This window comes from Triturus cristatus, chromosome 4_1, assembly GCF_964204655.1.
Source record: "Triturus cristatus chromosome 4_1, aTriCri1.1, whole genome shotgun sequence".
Taxonomy (NCBI): domain Eukaryota; kingdom Metazoa; phylum Chordata; class Amphibia; order Caudata; family Salamandridae; genus Triturus; species Triturus cristatus.
In genome coordinates, this window is record NC_140585.1 from 611,746,783 (window position 1) to 611,765,710 (window position 18,928).

At 44.8% G+C, this 18,928-nt stretch overlaps 1 protein-coding gene across 3 annotated transcripts in view; it reads left to right on the forward strand.

Annotated features, from left to right (window-relative positions):
• The window catches only part of PPFIA2 (PPFI scaffold protein A2), a 1,995,062-nt gene that overhangs the window by 1,822,666 nt on the left and 153,468 nt on the right, over positions 1–18,928 (forward strand). For all 3 annotated transcript variants that reach the window (XM_085652973.1, XM_085652974.1, XM_085652975.1), the window contains one exon: positions 16,917–17,014. In XM_085652973.1, the coding sequence (XP_085509099.1) occupies positions 16,917–17,014 (98 nt within the window). The remainder of the gene's footprint in view (positions 1–16,916; positions 17,015–18,928) is intronic.

Genomic DNA, 18,928 nt, shown 5'->3' on the forward strand with positions numbered 1-18,928 from the left:
AATTCTTTGACTATGTTTCTAGATATATACGTGGTTTTAATATTGATTTGGGTTCTCTTGTTACACTCTCTATACATCCAATGGTTGGAGGTATCCTACACATGGATCTATCTCATCTCTACACAATGATTAACACATTACACATCTGCACCTTCTTATCCTTTGAACTGCAGAGCACTAGGAAGGTGTATGAGCTTAACCCAACTCCTGTCATTCCTGATGCCATTATTACATTTGTTTCAGCCCTGATGAAGTCCTGCTTTACAAAACGAACGAAAGCCGTGTTGGCATGAAGCTGTTATGTTTGGCTATGAATTTTGTACAAAGGAACTGTCATATGGAATATGAAGTACAATGACTGAAAAAAAAGACACTGGAAATCAACGTACAGTACGAACTTGAACTTGATTTTGGAGTGCTTGGAGCTTAATGTAAATTTTGAGGAAAAGACTGTTGTCTATTTTCCCATTGAGGAAGATATGGTGGCTCTACCTCCACCTTAAGCACCATCTGTAAATTTGTATTTCTATTGGGACAACTTGAGACCATATTGGAGTCTGCGCCACTTCACCAAGTATATTATAAATATTCACCAGTCCTAGTTGATTCGAAATTCTAATACCAAGGTATTTTCTTCCGTTTTACCTTTTCTCCATGTAGGGTCCATACAAAGAGATAGGTAATTTTTAAATTAAAAATATGCCTTTTCTTAATCTCAGGCAACATTGAGGGGGTGCTGTGTTTCTTAAAATCCCATTAGAAAAGTCACTAGTAACTGTTCGGAGATTGGATGTCACACAATAAGTCACCAGAAACAGGCTTATCTTCCATTTTGTTTTCTAAATATCCTTTTTGTTGGCATTTATTTTAACTTCAAGAATACATTACACATATTTATAAATCTTTGAGGGTGGGAACATGTTGCACCATAATCCCATTTGGTAGGCTTTTCGATACAGTATTCATTAACGCAGGCTAACAATTATTGCTATCCATTTTCCACTCCTTATCTTAGCCAAATTCTCTTAAATTTTCATACTGTCAAAATTCCGTACCTTCATAATAGCAACTAACACAAAAAGAAAGTTAAAAAAAAAAAAAAAAAAAAACAGGAAGTTACCTCTTCATAATCAGGTTTTCAGAGGGGAGTATCCAGGTGGATCATCAACAACCCCCACCAGCACTGTACATAATTTCCAATAAGTCACATTGTTACCCTTCATAAAGAAAGACAGTCCTAGTGTGGAAGACAATAAAAGCCATATAATAACAGAAAAGAACTTAACACAAGAGTAATCACTCCATGTTGCTATATTATAAGCATAAAACCAAAACTTATAACAAACTACCAGGGGCCCGTATTCAATGTAATCTGTTCATATATCATGGGCCAATGAGGTCTATTGGACAGGGGGAGAGGGTGGGGAGCAATCCTCCTTCCTACCTATAATTTTCCCTCTGGGAGCCCATCCCCACCCCCGTTTAGACCCAATCTACGTGGTCAATGTTTACCCCATCACTCATTTGAGACGGTGAAGGAGTGTGCGCTTCCCTATTCTTCAGAGTCAGTCAAATTTGTATTCGAGGACTGTGTGGGCAAATGTTGTGTTTCCCAAGCCTTTACTGTATCAACCCAGGGCTCCGCTAGTGGTTTACGCCGTTTCGTAATTCTATCTTCCTTTATCAAAGCCCGCTCCTCAGCTCTCGCCCAATAGGAGACACTGTCCACCCATTTGATCACTAAAGGAGCCTGATGTGCTTTCCACGTAAGAGCTATTCTCCTCCTAGCCAGGGGCAACGCCAAATCTACAAATCGAAGCCCCAATCGTTTGGATTTAGGTCTTGAAAATAAACCTAAAGGACAAGCCTCCGGGACACATGCTGGGCTCAGGAACAGAATATGCTCTCTGCTGTGCATTATGTAGTCTCCACATATCCAACAGTCCCCAGCCCACTGCCCAGTTCCTGAGCCATTTTCGCAGCTATCGTACCCCGCAATGGGGGAGTAGATCTGTCCCATTCAACATCACACACACAATTAAAATCCTCTCCCAATATCAGGCTTTCGTGTGCCACTCCCGCTAGAGCCCCAGAAAACCATTCTAGAAAGGTAATCTGCTCCTGATTGGGGGTATACACACTACCTATCGTTATCTCCCTGCCTTTCAATTTACCCGCAATCACAACAAACCTCCCATCCGGATCTATTAATTTCTGGGAGAGCTGAAAAGGGACCCCCGGCCTAATCCACACTAGCACTCCCCTCACAAAGGCGGAATCAGTAGTTGCAAATAATTGCCCTCTCCATCTACGTTTCAATCAAACCCCTTCTATCTCCGTAAGTTGGGTCTCCTGTAGCAGTGCCACATGCACACCCCTACGTCTAATGTAGTTCAATATACTATAACGTTTTAAGGGTGAAACCATGCCCCTTATGTTCCATGAGAGGAGCTTGAACCCGTCAGCCTGATCTATCTGGTGCGCAAACAAACAAAACAGTACTTCCCACCCGTACCCCACCCCATCAGCCTGAAAAAGTGTCTTAGACCTCCTGGTATGTAACAGCAAACCCAACCTTTCAGCTCCCTCACCCATGAGCGAACTGACAACGGTCAGCTGCCCAAACTTGCAAAAATACTGCATAGCACTATACTACAACAAGACGTTAAGGTCTGAGTCTATAAGCCAAGGACCTACAAGTGAGCGCGACTGCCATTTCCAATACCTAACAAAAGTTAGTGAATCATGCATGACGTTACAGCCTTAATTGGCCATTCCTGCCCGCGCCCAGGGCCATCTCCCAGCCACTCTCCCAGCCTCACCTACTCCCTCCATCTCAATAGAATGAGCCACAAATACACAAATGCGAACATCATCAATGGACCCAATAATACGGATAGAGAAAACACAAGGGATAAGGGGAGAGAAAAAAGGGAGAAATTTCCAATCACTTATCCGAAGATCCCAGCCGCTCTCTGCGGAGTCACTTCTGGCATGCCAACACTGTCATTGTGGGGTTTGTACATGTCCGACCCCTCAGTTCCAGGTTTTGAGTCTGACCCTCTCTCCCGCGATGAACCTCTGCTTTGCATCATGACCGCAACAGCCTACAGAGCATCCGCCCTCTCTGCTGCCATCCGCGAAGGGCTCGGCCTCTTAGTAACTCTCCGACGTTGATGCCTCCATAGCCGTTTCCCTGGATCTCTGACCTCAGTCTTGGGCTGTCCGGCTCGTGGCCTTCTGTTTTATAAGCTTTAATCCACTCCCAAGCAGATTTAGGATCATCGCAAAAATGTGTTTTTCCATCCAACATTATCCGCAGCCTGGCTGGGAACATCAGCAAGTATTGGATTCCCTCGTCTCGCAGGGCTTGCTTGACCTCCAAGAACGAAGTGCTGCACCTTTAGACCTCCATCGTATAGTCCGGGAACAGGGACACCTTATTATTCTCTACTGTGTACAGCCCTTCCGTTCGCGCTTTTTGTAGCAATAGATCGTCTCGATAGTGAAGTGGTCTCCCTGGTTTCAGCGGTCTGGCAGGTACTCGAGCTTGTTCCATTGTGTAGAACTGCAACAGACCCTCTGGTGCCACCACTTCCCAGAGCCACGTCTCCAGGTAAGTGACCATGTCTTGCCCTTCTACTCCTTCCGGCAGTCCCAGTAACCTCAAGTTATTTCTACGGTTTCGACCTTCTGCGTCTTCCGCTCTGCGCTTCAAAACCCTTATCCTGCTCAAGAGGTCATCGACCTTCGTAGCCAGTACCTGTTGTGCATGGGCAAGCACTTCAAGGGTCGATTCCGATTGTTTCACCCTGTCTGACAGTTTGGCATGTTCCGCCCGATCCCACCACCACTGTACTAATGCCCTGGTGCAGCATTGCCTTGGTATCCGCGATGGCTTCCAAAATCTTGGCCAACTGTTGATGCACAGGCACCTAAGATGGGTCACCCCCAGCTTCCTTGAGTGCCAAGTCCGTTGCACTATCATCCTATTCAAGAGGGGTCCCCCCTGCTTCCCTTTAGGCTTCCCCATGACCAACTCAGTATGGTCCACGACCTCCAATCGAGTACGACCTACTCTTGGTAGGTGAGGAGCTGCCGTCAATGCCACCGTCTCACCCCACTCCAGTGTGCAGAATATGCGACTCCTCTTTTCCTCTGTGTTGAGCTACTCTGGCTCACTTGATATTATCCACCACGCGAAACCACCCCAGCAGTCCCCAGGGTCGTCAATCACAACCTTTCGTCCAAGTTGTGGCCTACTAGGTTCTAGGTCCAGTCCCAACAGATCCACAGAGAGCCCCCTCCACTGTGATTCATTCAAGCAGGCAGCCAGCGGTCAATCCCAAAGTGTGAGTGCCGTCGCAGTACCAGCAAAAGCAACACAATGTTCCACATAGAGCGCCAACGGGCCCCCAGCGGTCCACCTCAAAGGAAGGGTGCAGGCTATCAAGTACGTGTTCTTGCCCTCAGCCTCCAAGGCCCAATCAGCAGACCCCCTGCTGCGGATCTGGGCACCGCCGCAGCTCACTCCAACTTCACCGGGCCACAAACAGAACACTTAAGTTTGGGGGGAGAGCGAAACAGCATAGACCTGTGCCCTGTAACTGGTCTCCTACTGCAATAAGTGTCCTGTCTTCACCGCCTTCCCCCTCCTGCGCGGCAACCCTTTACCTGGCAGTGCAGAGAGGTGGTCTATCCCTTCCGAAGGCCCAACTGTCGCCTCCAGAGACGAGCGTCTTGCAGGGCTCGTAATTCAGCACGGGGGTCGACCAAAGCAGTCCACAATCCCCCTCCTAGCGCTTCTGATGTAGTCTCTGCCGGTCTGGGGGCGTGGTCTGCTCTCGGGCACCTCGGGTGTTGTGCGCATCCTCACCGGGACTCAGGTTCAGGGGATGGTTATTCCAGCTGCTCTGCTATTTCGGCGTCAAAAAGAGTGCCCGTACTTCAAATAGTGCGGCCGGTGCCCGCCAACACCGTCCAGCTCCTGCTGCTCCATCTGGTCTTCTCCGCCCTGTTCTATGCGCGGGCCGCCATTTTGCAGCGATCGCGTTAGCTCAGCTCACTCTGTCCGGAGTCCGTTGGACGGCTCTCCGCTCCTAAAAACACTCCCCCCAACGTCTCCAGGGTCTGCTGCAGTTTGTAGCACCCAAATATCACAGGTGGAGTCAGCAAATAGCAGGATAAGTGAGTCGGCTGGCGCGGAGCTCTCAACTCACGCGTCCGCCATTGCCGGCTACGTAGCCACGCCCCCCCAGGCCTATCTTCCATTGCGGACAATTTTATTTGGAATAGCAATCATTTTATACTGCACAAGTCTGTCTTCTGATAGCAAGGGTGATATGTTTTTTTTAAAACAGCTTGGTTTTCCACAGGCTCAAGGTTTAGACTTGAGCCGCTCTTTGCGATAGACATACTGTCATAAAAGGTAACTGACATCAAATGTTAGTGGTGGATATCTTTTACTTCTAACTTTTATACACTTGTTCGTTTCTTAGCCCTGAAGAAGTCGCTGCGTACAACCCTTAGGCGCGACGCAACACCTGTTGGCTAAGGTTTTCAAGATTAAACTGAAGTGACTGTTTCAACGGAAGAACAAGAGTGTTTTCTGTTACTGTTAATGATATATAATATACACTGTTTGGCGTGTGCAAGGGATTATTGTTTTAGTTTATCAGTGGTTATCCACACATTGAGGAGGAGGGTGGCTCTCCCCACCCTTATGCACCGTAATCCTAATTATACACTAGTTTACACCCACTGTGTATTTCCCAGGAGCGCCATTACCCTACATAATCCACCGACTGAAAAGTTCCATTAGTGTACTGGAAGTTACTGTTTCAGGCGGTACTGTTGACGATGTGTTCATACTGTATGTCAATGCAGGAAGGCCTAACCAAAAAAGAAACAAGACAACTAAAAAGGACGCAAATTCAGGCCGTTCGCAATGGTATACCCTAAAGAAAAATGATCGTGCAAAAAAGGCTGCTTTGCGCTGTCTGAGATTAGAGCAACACATTCAACACCCTGACATTTTCTCCTACTGCCAGCCAGCCAGACATCTTCCTTTGCAGAAGGACCAAACAATAAATGGCTCTTGACAAATTAAGGTAGTAAATCCCTGAGGGAGTCAAAATGAGGAATGAGCTTTCCCAATGCGCCAGGCAGCAGTATAACCTTCTGAGTTTTAAAGGAAAGCTCAGACTCTGACTGCGCAAAGCCCTACAGGTTTTAACGCAAAGCCCGACCTTCTAAAATAACCAGGCCAGCTTTTTAAAAACTCATACCTCTGCGAAGTATCAAAGAGAACTGTCTTTGTTTCCCAGCAAAAAGACACGCATGCACTGCATGTGTGCAGAAGTGCACTGCACACATCCAGTGTGTGTCCAGTGTGTGGGATCCACAGGAATTTGCACTGAAAGGGTATACTGTGGTAGGCAGTTCACAGTGATACCTGCGAGACTGCATGATGCAGGGCAGCCTTTGAAAGCCCTAGCAGCCCCAGCCCAGTCTTAGGTTTGGCTCTGTGCTGTGTTTTCCACGTTGACCAACACAGGACAAAAAAAATGGGTTGCTTTGCTTTGTTGTGTTAAAAATTAGTAAATGTGCCAGTTGGAGTCAGAGTTGAAGTCAAAAGCGAGCACTCACTCCATATCTTAGTTAGGTGCGCATAGACTCTGGTGTACATACTTTATATGCCTACAAAGCTATGCGAATACAAAAACACCCAGAAACCCATAAATGATGTAACATGGTTACGCGTAATATACACATGCCGTATAGACTTCAAAACTGAATCTTCGCCTTTGTCACGCTGCCCTTTATTGGCTATTAATTCTTATTCGAAGTATTTAAATGCTTGGTGTAATATTTAACAAAGCTCTCAGGTCTGAGCTGGAAATTGTCTTTAGTGCGCCTCTTTTGAAACATCCATTTGATCTCTCACTCAAAAGGACCGTGGCAAGCGCAACCTAACGGTGGTGTGGCGGCCTTTCAAGTCTTTTATAGACTCTGCATTTATTTCCCTTTTATCTTATTCATATTTTTAGACATCAAAGGATTTTAAAAAAAAATCGCGTTGGTTTTATTTTCAGGCTTTAGAAATTATGACGTGCTTGAAATTGTTATATCCATGTTGACTACCAGCTGAGACGTCGACGGATGTAACATTTTATCTTTGGTACCCAAATGTTTTCATGGCTCTCAATAATACCCACGCTATGTGGGCACATTCACCACAGTGATCTATCATCCCAAAACAAATAATGGCTGCTGTAAAAGGGCTTTTTCGATTTTCATCCTTTCCTTATAGAATGACTCACCAATGAATATAAGTGTAATGCACAATCATGCCCAGATTTCTAACCTTTGACAATCGTTATTATTTAATTGCTCTTTTTCATGTCAGTTCTCTTCAGGAAGGAGTTTTTCTTTGGTTATTGTATATTCCTATTATCTATACGTAGTTTACAGCAGCAGCAACCCTGCACCTCCGGAGATTAGGTGATGGAGAACAGGAAATGTTTGGGAAGACAGTGGTTAAAATTAAACCCTGAAAATATAAAGTACTACATTTCTGCTAGAGACTTCTAACTGCTGATTTCTCCCCTTATATTCCCCAGGTGCAAACTGGATCCTGAAAACTTTAAAACAGTACTTCTGCACACCAGGTGGTGCCTGTGACTCCGCACTGATGTTGTCCACACCAATGTGGTTCTATAAAGGCGCCACCCATGCATTCTAACATCAGTTCCTTTCTTTCTGCGCCAATGGACGCAGATCCGGAGCTACCCCATGTCTCTTGAGACCATTATTTCAAAAACAATTTACCAGTGTGCAAGGGCATGTATGTCCCCAAACAGATCAATAGGGTTTAGGCCTTGTGGGGAGTGTCACTGACAGATGTCTGTAACTAATCCCCGCTTGGAATGCCTGTGGTGCCTGGTGGTGTCATCCCAAGACCCCTCACCTGGATGCACCTGAAGGAAATTCAGGCGTGAGAAGAAAAATTGTTCATTGCCCGACACCAAAAGACCCCGTGTCAGCCTAAGTCACAGAGAAGATGGTCCTGCTACTGAAGCCACTCCTGCGAAAATTCATGGTTGAGATCATGGTTTCGGATAAATCTAAAAAGAAAACGAAAAAGTTAAAGTAGGACTCGACCCCATTGCGTTCCCTGAGAGGGCATGCAGTCATCATTGCATATCCAGTACCCACTCCCACAGCTGTTCGGCAGAGCCTATTCCTGACGCACACCATGCCAGCCCTTGTTTCCTGGGTGACTGTAACAAATCAAGGAGTTTCATGAGAAAATGAGTCAATCATGTACTTATTTGCACAACCGACTACCATCTTCAGCCCCCAAGGAGACTAGAGAAAATGAACCGGTGGGACCTCTTTCAGTGCCATTGGGCCCTCCCGATCCGCTCCCAACTTTGCACTCACTCCGGTACAGAACTAGTTTCTGGGGCCATGCCCTATGCTGGAGCATGACCAATGATGTCAATGTCAAATTCACTGCTATCAGACAATGAAGGTCAACCCATAGTGCTGTTTAGCTCTGAGACAACACCGCACCAACCTATTACAAGACCGATTGCTTATTCCTCTCAACACAGGCAATCAACCTGTCACAAACACTGTTCCCTTACCCCAAGTCAGGGATAGATTTATTCATTACTTACTCTGATAATGGCACCTATGAAGTGGGGGACTCATTTCTCAGCCGTACCAGGATGACAACTGGTATGATGAACTCCAAGAGGACAGTGGCCTTGATAATTCTTTGGACACTGTCTTGTTCTCCCCTGCAGGCCTAGCTTCGCAATGGTGGTCCACAGAGTTGCGGAAATCTTTAACCTCCAGCTTCCAACACAAGAAGTCAAGACTAATGTGCTGAGTGAGGCCCTACAGCCTGGCCAAACCTCTTTGGAACCTCTTCTCCCTTTTAGTGAGTCTTTGACAGATATTCTTTTGGGGATCCCCACCAAGCACTCCACGTGGGCCCCGGTCAACCCCCAAATTGCCCACTGTTACCATCCTGCACCTGATGATCAGGACATCCTCACACCCCTACCCTGAGAGTCTGGAGGTACAGGTTCGGCCAGTAAGGTCATACCAATGCATTCTCTTTTTCCTCTCTGGATAGGGAATTCAAAAGGATTGACAATAAGGGGCATAGAGTTTTGTCTTCCACCAGTTTTGCCCTACGTTCAGTGAATGCCACATGCCTTGTGAGCCTTTATTCCCATGCCCTATGGGACTAGGTGGGCTAGGTTTTACCACTTGTGCCCGAAGAAGCCATGGCTATAGCCATGCAGGATGTTCGTGACATTTCTAAATTGACAATTAGTTTCAGCCTTAGCACTACTGACTGTTGGAAATTGGGATGCACGGACCCAGTTAAGCCAACTGAACAAGGGAACCTTAAATCTTGGTTGCGGAGTATTGTGTGGTCCTGCGTCAAGGATGCGTTGGGCAGCAGCGGTTCTGAGGGGCTGTGATGCAAAATCCTGCGTCTTTGTCATGAATGCCATAGAAGAAGTGTTTGCAATGCAGAGTCCTTCATATAAGATGCATTGCGCATCATCTGGGTCAGGAGGAGGGTTTGGGGCTTGCGATGCGATGTCCTGTTTCAGAGATGAATTGCACAGTGATTGCAATGCAGATGTTTTGCAGGGCGATGCATTGCAGTGTGTTGGTTCTGCTGGGACCACAGATGGGCTGGCAGAACACTTTCCAAAGGGTGCCATCACTTGGGAGTCTGGGGGGAGCAAAACTCACAGCTGACAGTCTTGGGGCTGGGTACAAGGTTGTTGGAGCCTGTTCTGTCCGTGAGGGTCTGATGAGGAGGCCAACCTACTGGCTCTTGGAGTCATTCTGGTGTTCCTGGATTCAAGATACAGGTCCCGTCCTTCACTCAGGCAGTCCTAAGGCAGAGTAGCAGTCCTTCTGGCAAAGTAGCACAGCAGTGCTTCTGAGTCACCCACAGGTCCAGAGGTGTACTGAAGAGTTGGGGCTGAGAGTCCAATATTTATACCTGGTGCCCACTTTGAAGTAGGAGAAACTTCTGGAGGTTTCTACCCCCAGAGGTGCTTGTGATGTCATTCCTCATTTATTTTTGGGTAGGCATGGGGAGGTTAAGTGGTTTGCCCAGAATCACAGGAACCTGAGCCAACGCCAAGGCTCAAACCTGGTTCCCCAGCTCCACAGTCGGCAGCTCTGGCATAAGGCCACAACCTCTCCTCATTGCCCTGGCCCCAGATTGTCTGGAGTCACACAGACTAGTGTCAAACCCTTTGTGCTCAGACAGAGTCTTTGTAATGTGCAGGTGTGGTAGGTGCCAGCTCTCCCCCTTATCGAGTAAGAGATGGGCCATCCTGCTACCACTTATTCCCTTTTGTCTTACTGTCTGGGAGCAATACACAAAGATCAACTATAAGCTACCTCTAGTCATGTGACCCAGGATACTGGCTGCGGGCTCCAAATGGTTGCGACAAGAAAATAGCAACTTTCTAAAAGTGGCATTTTCAGATTTGTGACTTAAAATCTGACTTTGCCATCAGGGCCGGACTGGAAACACAAACCAGCTCTGGCAAGTTTTGTCAGACCAGCCTCTGTACGGTGCGTAGCAAGCAAGCGAGCACAGCAAGCAAGCCTGACCACTACAAAGGGGGCTTGGTGAGGGGGAGTTCTATCCCCAAGAAATGTTTGGAAAACAATTATAAAAATGGTACATTCTATAACACATTTTCATTATATATTCAATTGTGTTAGCTTTTAGAGCACAGTAAATGATGAACTTACAGTGCACTAGGATACAACAATCTTGTTGGGGACCTTCAGTGATTTCCTTACAATCACCATCCAACAGTCCCCCTCATCTCTCCATAGCCTCTCTCACAAGTATTTAATTTGTGTTATAGTGCTTCTCACACCAGTATAAGGAATCGGAGCATTTTACATCACACACACATACAGAGACAATACATCATACATTTGTAAGTCAGTGTTTAGAAAATGTTACATAAGACAAAAGGGAATACAAGGTGTAGGATTTACATGTCATCCATGCTGGTTGGTCTAGAGAGGCACATACTTAGGATTCAAAACATAACACATTGGTTGGATTTACTAATAAGAATATATTTCTACCCAAACAAACCCATTTTAGCAACATTAGAAAAAGGAAAGAGTGGGGAAAAAAACATAACTTTCGAACCTGTACCATTCAATTTGCATGCAGCTCTTTGACGGCAGTTCATAGTTCACTGTGATAGATTTATTACGACTGTAAGTTATGAATTGCAAGTAACTAAAGGATCTCTGTGACAAAAGCAGTAACCCACTGAGCTATTCACATTAAATACAGTTCTGTGAGCTGTATGGTACATGTTATTTGCAGAAGGCATATTATCCTTCTGCACTACATTAGATAAGTCAAAACTATCAAACACAATTCCGATATCTCTTCAGCAGGAAGATAAACCACTAGAGATGTCAATCTTGACACAATTATTGTTCCCTGAAAACTGCTGGGTATAGAGGGAACTCTGCAGTGAGAGTGAGAAGTGAGTCATTATGCTGGACAGTCCTGCTGATTTTGTTACTGGGGGTCGATATTGCAGCACTCTTGTAAAATCAGCCCCCAGTAACAAAACCAGCCTCCCGCCCCTCCAGCCTTCCGGGGAAACGCCTGATGCCCATCCGGCCAGTCCAGTTTTGTTTGCCATTAAAGAGGACATTAAATTACAATTCTTAGACACCAAACTTGACATTACTACCTGCTCCCTATTGAAAGGTGTGAGAAAGTCATTGTTTGTGCCTGTTCGCCCCCATGTTTTGACTAATACTGGTGGTAATTGACTGACTGTGCCCTGGGCTCTGCTAACGAGGCCCAGGGCCAGTGCTCTGAGGAAAAAGGTATATGGTAATTAGGTATAAATATAATTGGAAATGACAGACCCTGTAAGTCCCTTGTATATAATAGGGCAGGGGCGAGTCAAACTACCTATAAGTCCCTAGTATATAATAGGGGATGGGGGTTTAAAGGCACAGTAGATATCCTGCACTGGAGTACACACTAATGTGTTGCCTGCTGTCACTTTGCTTTGCAGACTGTCTTTAAATGTAAATTTGTATGCAAATTTCACTTTGTGATACAGGTACTTCCAAAGTCGTAATCTACCTTATGTTTATATATTAGTCACCCCAAGGTCTCCCCTAGGTGCACCAGTGGTGGGGTGCCTTGTAACTATAAACAGGGACATTCTAAAAGATGATTTATGAGCCCTGGTGAGAGAAAAATTACCAAATGTGTTTTCCCCATTGTAGAGTATTAGTTCCATAGGCTAACATTGGAATATGCTATTTAATTATAACTATTGCTAGGAAGGAGTTTGAAGACTTAAAAGATTGACAATGATAAATCCAACAACTTACCACTGTTGAATTTATCATAACTGATACAGAAAATAAGTTATAGAACTGTCTTTTCTGTGAACCAAAATCCTGCCTTCAAGTAGTCTCCGCTGATTGGTCAGCCCTAACAGGTTTAGCCAGGCTGCTTTGATGGGTTGATAACTGGAACTGGCCGCATAGAGCAGTTGTTATCTGATGGGGAGAGCTCTGCAGCTGCAGAGAATGAGTCAGAAAGGGGGCTGGGTAAAACAAACTGGGCTTCAAAGAGAGAGCAGCACAGTAATGAATGCCAGGTTTACAACCCCTTTCTCCTGTAACCCAAGCCAGATGTCAGGCCCGGGAATGGAATTTGCTGGAGGTGGAGGGGCAGTGTTAATAGAAATGAGCCACACTAGTAGGTTGACTTAACCAGCTCTTACTCTAAGGAAGAGGTATCCTCCATCTTGAATTTTGTGCAGTGGTTCATGGGACAAAACTATGTCACACTTTGGAAGGAGCTGTCATGCTTTTAGGTGGCACCCTGCAACTCATTGGACAGGGGTGCCCCCCTGCTTGTCATCCCAGACCATTGAATAAATATGTGAGAATTGCGGAGCAACTCAGTTTAAATTTAGTTCTGAGTTCAGTTCAAGTTTCTGAATTTGAATTTGCTGGTGGAATCTACAAGAAGGAGGACTGCCCTGCAAAAAACCCTTGCCTGCACCACAACGGATTGCTTCCTGAAAGACTGCTACTCTTGCACTCTTGGAACTACAGCCCTGAGGACTTTGCGTTGCTTCAAAAAGAATTTAGGAGTAGACTCCCTGAAAGCAAAAGGTTAACAGAGCTTCCCTGCACCATCTCCCCCAGCAAGGAGTGCGTCCAGTGGACTTTTAAGGATTTGGCCAGGTGCACTGTAGGAACTGTAGTCTGGACTTACAGAACTTCTAGACCCTTGTATTTGTGTTTTGGACACTTTGAACTCTCAAGAGGAACTTCAGGAAGAAGTTCCAAAGGTTTGGAGGAATTTTGGGAAAAAGATCCATAAGTCGACCAGTCTGATGTCTAGAGTCAAGCCGACTACCTTCAACCGTGACCCAGCCTGGATTTCAGGTTCATTAAGCAAATCCAGCCGGACAAAGTGTCTTGCTCGCCGTTGAGAGAAAATCCTCCAGAAAATTTTCCAAATGTGAAGGTCAACTTTTGATGGGGACCTCCTGCTTAGTGTATCGGACCAGGGCTCCATCTTGGGGGCCTCAAACTTTGACTTTGTCCTGGTCAAGCAGGACCAGATATCCCATGTTGGCACTATATGTTTTTAAGCACTATAAAGTGGTTAATCTTTCAAATATTTCCTATATAATAAATTGGTGTGGGATTTTTATTGTGAGTAGGTGGCGCAATCAGTGCTGCAAGCCCACTAATACCATTTAATTTGCAGGCCCAAGGGACACGTAGAACTACTTTACTAGGATTTACAAGTAGATTAAAGGTGCCAATTGGGTGTAACCACATTTACCGTGTTTAAAGGAGAGAGCACAAGTACTTTAGCACTGGTTAGCAGAGGAAAAGTGGCCATAGTCCTAAGGCCAACTAAAACAAGATCAGCAAAAATGGAGGAGGAATGCAAAAAGGTTTGGGGAAGACCACCACAAGACTGTCAGGTCTAACACTTAACTCATTGGGAAGGGCTATTGGGACCAGTGTCCCCATGTGGAGACACACATGCATGCCGTTCACTTGTTTTTCTGATGCATCAAATCAAGTATCCTGGATATGCACTTTGATTGTTCCCAAATTTTCGGAGACAAGGCAGGCTCTACACTGAAGCTCTTTAAGGATAGCAGGGCCACGATCCACTCCCTTGGATTTTCGGTTGCACCATGCCAGTCATCCTCCCGCTTTCAAGCCAAAGGCTCCAGGACACGGAATAGCGTCAAGATCGACAAGGTTGTCTGGTTCCACTTATCGCTGGTAACCTACCCTCCGATAATCCCGGAGTCAGATCTTTCCCCCAACAGGTCCTCACCGGAGTGTTAGGGGGCAGCCTCCCTGCTGCTTGGAGAGACCTACTGATCCTAGAGTCAACTGGGGCAGTGTCCCTGATCCTTTGATGCATCACAGAGTTTCTCCTTCCAGTTGTCCATGCCTGCCTCTACTGTCACAGTCCCAGTGTCCAGGGTTCAACAGCAAAGAAGCACTTTCTCTTCCTTGTTCAAGAGTTTTTAACTGGGGGTGGAATGTCATTGAAGCAAGCCGCCCTTGGTCAATAATATGGTTCCAGATCACCTCTCCACCCTGTCTTCACCCTCCTGCACAGCATGCCGGCATAGTCCTAAGATGTTGCTGCCCATAAGTCACTGGTCAGATCGCCTCTGTGATCCTTAGCTCTGCCCCTCGCTGACATCACTGCCAGGACTTTTCCCATCAAAATTTCAAAGGAGAGCCCCCTCCTATGTTGGCTCCAATTATCTGGGCTTCCTTCTTTGTTCAGTGGGCCTGGTTTGTCCCCAGCCCTGGTACAGTGTGGCAGCTAATTAGCATGCCGATTTTCTTCCCCACCCCTTCCGCCTCAGGAGGCACTGTTAATTACTCCTTTTGTGTTAGGAGGACTTTTTTGCCTCTTCTGGGGAGCAGAGTAGGTACCTTGGCCAGCAGGGTGACAAAAGGCCTGGACTCTGAACCTGACCTGAGCCAGGGAAATATGAAGATTTTGGATGAAAGTGTGCCTGTATGATCTTGGTCCCTGCGTAGATGAAATGGGTGCACACTTACCACCCATGTAATACCTCATGGGAATTTGTAGGCCTAAGGGAAGCAAAACTGCCCTCTAAGGCAGAAGTTCCCCTCTGTGTATAATATAGTGTCACAACAGACAAAACAGTAAGCCACACTGACTTTACCAATGAACGGCCACAAATAATATAACACCCACCCCAGGTCCATATCTTACCCTACAGAGTCCCCACTGCACCATGCTACCTGTGTACAGTTACTCGGCTGTGCACAACAGTACTGTCACACATGCAGCTGACATACATGTCCAGCACACAACCTGCCAAGTGCCTCTTATCTTAGCTGTCGCAGCAGCGGACACCAGCCGTAAACACACGCAGTCCATTTGCCATATGAATACCTTGGGTGAGAGACTTGTAGTGAGACTATCCCACAGTAAAAAGTTCAAAACCGGATGATCAAAAAAAGCAAAAAATCCTGGGGTACTAAATGGGAAGAACCCATTTTGCAAACAAAAACAAATCATGCATACACCATTGCAGCATGGTGCAAAGGTTGTGCGTGGTGGTAGGCAGCCTGTTTGTATGCCAGTGCAGATGATGAGAACAGCAGGCCATGTTTAGTAAATGTCTCTGTACTGGTTTCTCTCCCTAGCACAGGGCCACTCAGAAATTTGGTTGCTGCGCTGAGATGCAGTAAAAAAAATAGTAACTATTTCCCTATGTGGTTTATGGACAGAAAACATTCCGCCAATCCGAGGACCTCAGTTTTCTCTCTGGGGAAGATTTTAAGGTATAATGAGTAAATGTATGTCGGGGCACAACCATAAACACTTTTTTGTATTAATTAGCATGTCTGAGAGGCCACTCAGTCTGCTCCCAGGCCACTGAAACCTATGTCTACTTTGTGAGGAGTTCTCCAATTGAGAAGACCACAGGTCATATATACTTCTGCATTACTTTGCCAAATGTAACATGACCACAAAGGTAATAGGTAATTTAGTGCAAAACGTGTAGGCACAGTCAGTTGAAACCATAAACCTTATTGTAGTTCCTTATTGTAATTATCTTGAAGAAAAGTCCGAATCCTGCTCTCTTGCTCTTCATGTGTTCATATATAAATAGTTTGGCTTAAATCAAGAGTTCTAAACAGCAGAATATTAGTAAAGAGTAATCATGCACACAGCGAGGAATATGCCAGACTCTTGGTGGCAAATAGCTAGAAGTACAGAACATGGTGATCCCCCCCCCCTTTTTTTAGTAACTTTATTTTAAGCTTTGTTCAGGGTCAGAGGGGTGTACGTTATATTCAATATTCGAATATCGACACTCCAAACATGGTTTTTATATCATGATTGTTGAGTACCACACACTAATAATATATTTTGTAAGTGACTGAACCATTTTATAGTAGGGTCCTTTTAAAGGCTCATCGAGCATTGTCCGGTCTTCTTGGTGCTCTTCGTTGTCTTGTTTCTCTTGCACTTTCTGGGGAGATGTACTTTTCACACACTGGGGAATGGCAGGCAGTATCTGACACAGAGGCTACGATCTTTTCATATGTGTTTTAAACGGAAGCCAAAACATCTCAAATGTATGCATTCAATCATGTACCATAGATGATAGCCTTTTCTTTGTGTAAATATTCCACACTTCCTCCCACCACATGCTGATTAGAGTGATATCCTGGAGTTTCTAGTAGTGAGCAAATTTAAGTTTTTTCCAAGAATGTAATTAGTGTTAAAGCATTATATGAATATATATGTACATTTCCCAAAACAGAACAAGTTTGCAGTACGGAATCATGTGCCTGAAGCGGTTGAATTATGACAGAAAGGAGCTGGAGAGGAGAAGAGAAACAAGTCAGCATGAAATAAAAGGTAGGCGTTTTGTCGTGCAGTCACTCATACAAACTGTTTTGCTGCATACCCTGTGTGTGTCCATCTTAGGTCCTCGTTGGCAGGACCTTGGTAACCCCAATTTGGGCACAGACAATAGTTTCTGCCTCAATAGGCATAGGAAGGTAACATCTGGATCTGCAACATCTGGATCATTTCCAGACAATTTTCGCCAGTAAAAACCTGGCAGAAGATTTCCACGAAAAAGTGCCAAGAATGTGTGAAACAGACGCAGAATCTGGTGCAGAAATACTGTTTTACGTGGTAATTCCCTAAGACTCCTGGTGAAACTGGCGCAGCACTAGACTACTGAAAAATGACTGCACCCACGATATTGTAAATTCCAGGGGAGGTACGTCTGCATCACCGAAGTCCGATAATACAGTGTTGAAAGATAATGCAAAGGATTTAATGAGGCATCAAAGTCACCGTAATTCCAACTTCACTGTATCTACTTAAAGAAACTTAATAGGTTTTCTGTCCAGCGAACTATGCAGCATTTGATTGTATCTGACATGTTTCTACCTACACGGATTTACGAGCCATGATAATGAAATCTTCACTTGATATTACTTTAATCTCAAGAGAAAAATGTCCATGTAACTAAAGCATGAAGAATATTTACATATTATCTAAAGCAAATTGGATCCTTGACTTACTAAAACAATAAACTACTGAGAATCTTTTTTTTCTTGAAGATTGAAATTCTGCCGCTGTTTTGTTTGATCAAATTGAATTGTTGTGTTACAACGATTGTAATTGTATTTATAAAGCACTTACTACCCCTGATGAGGCGTTGAAGTGCTTTTTCAGCCAGTGGCACGCTACTCCGTAACCCAACGGTGGATTAGTGGTGGATTAGTAGGGGGGGAATATAAATTGTTATAGGAAGTGTTGGGAGTGGTAGAGATGTGAGTCTATGAGTTCGATGAATAGGATAGAGGATGGCTAGATGAGGGAGGAGTTTAGAAATAATTATTTGGGAGTTCATAGTAGTAAAAGAGGTTTAGGATGAGTCAGAGAGCCTGTTAGTTTGGTGACTAGGACAAAGGGTGAATAGAGAGGGAAGAGTTTGAAAACAGTTGTTTTGGAGTTCATAGCAGTAAAAGAGATTTGGCACAGAGAGTGGAGGTGGTGGATATTTTGGAAGCGAAATAGGATGAATCATACTTTTGATGAGGTTTGGGGAGGTTATAGTTTTTTTTTCTCTCAGTTCGAGGAAAATATATAGCTATGTAGATCCATGCCCACACAAAAGAGGTATACAAACATAGAGACTTTAACATGATACGCATATGGAAAACAATCACGAGATATAAAAGTGTACTGGATAAAGTTCCATATGTGCATGCATGGATAACTATTTACAAACTCAAGCTTGCGTTTTTTGCTGTAAAGAATTAAAAAAATATATATTTTCTTTCTTTTTTTTCTGTTTCTGCCGCAGTATTTCAAAATTGAATCACTTATAGATACAATTACTATAATCATATTTACACATTGTGACAGATATGGGTATAATGATACATTTATACATATATGTATGTATATAACATTTTTATTAACGTTTTTTTTTAATTAGTGTATGTATTCTATATATATATATTATCTACTGGCAGTCGCCAGTAGATAGTTATAGTTAGGACCTCTTTTCCATAGGAAATCCGCAACATTCTATTCCCAATAAGTCTGGCGCCGGTTGATGAATCCTCGCGAAATTTTCCAAACTTTTGGCCAGCTCCGCTCCGCTCCTACCCTGAAAGTTTCGCGGTGATCCGTCAAGCGGGGGCGAGAAAAAAAAATATATATATACATATATATGGCTCGGGCTGGTGAGGCCGCTCTGGTGGGGACCCAGGGGCACAACAATAATTCTCCTGCATTGGAAATACGGAG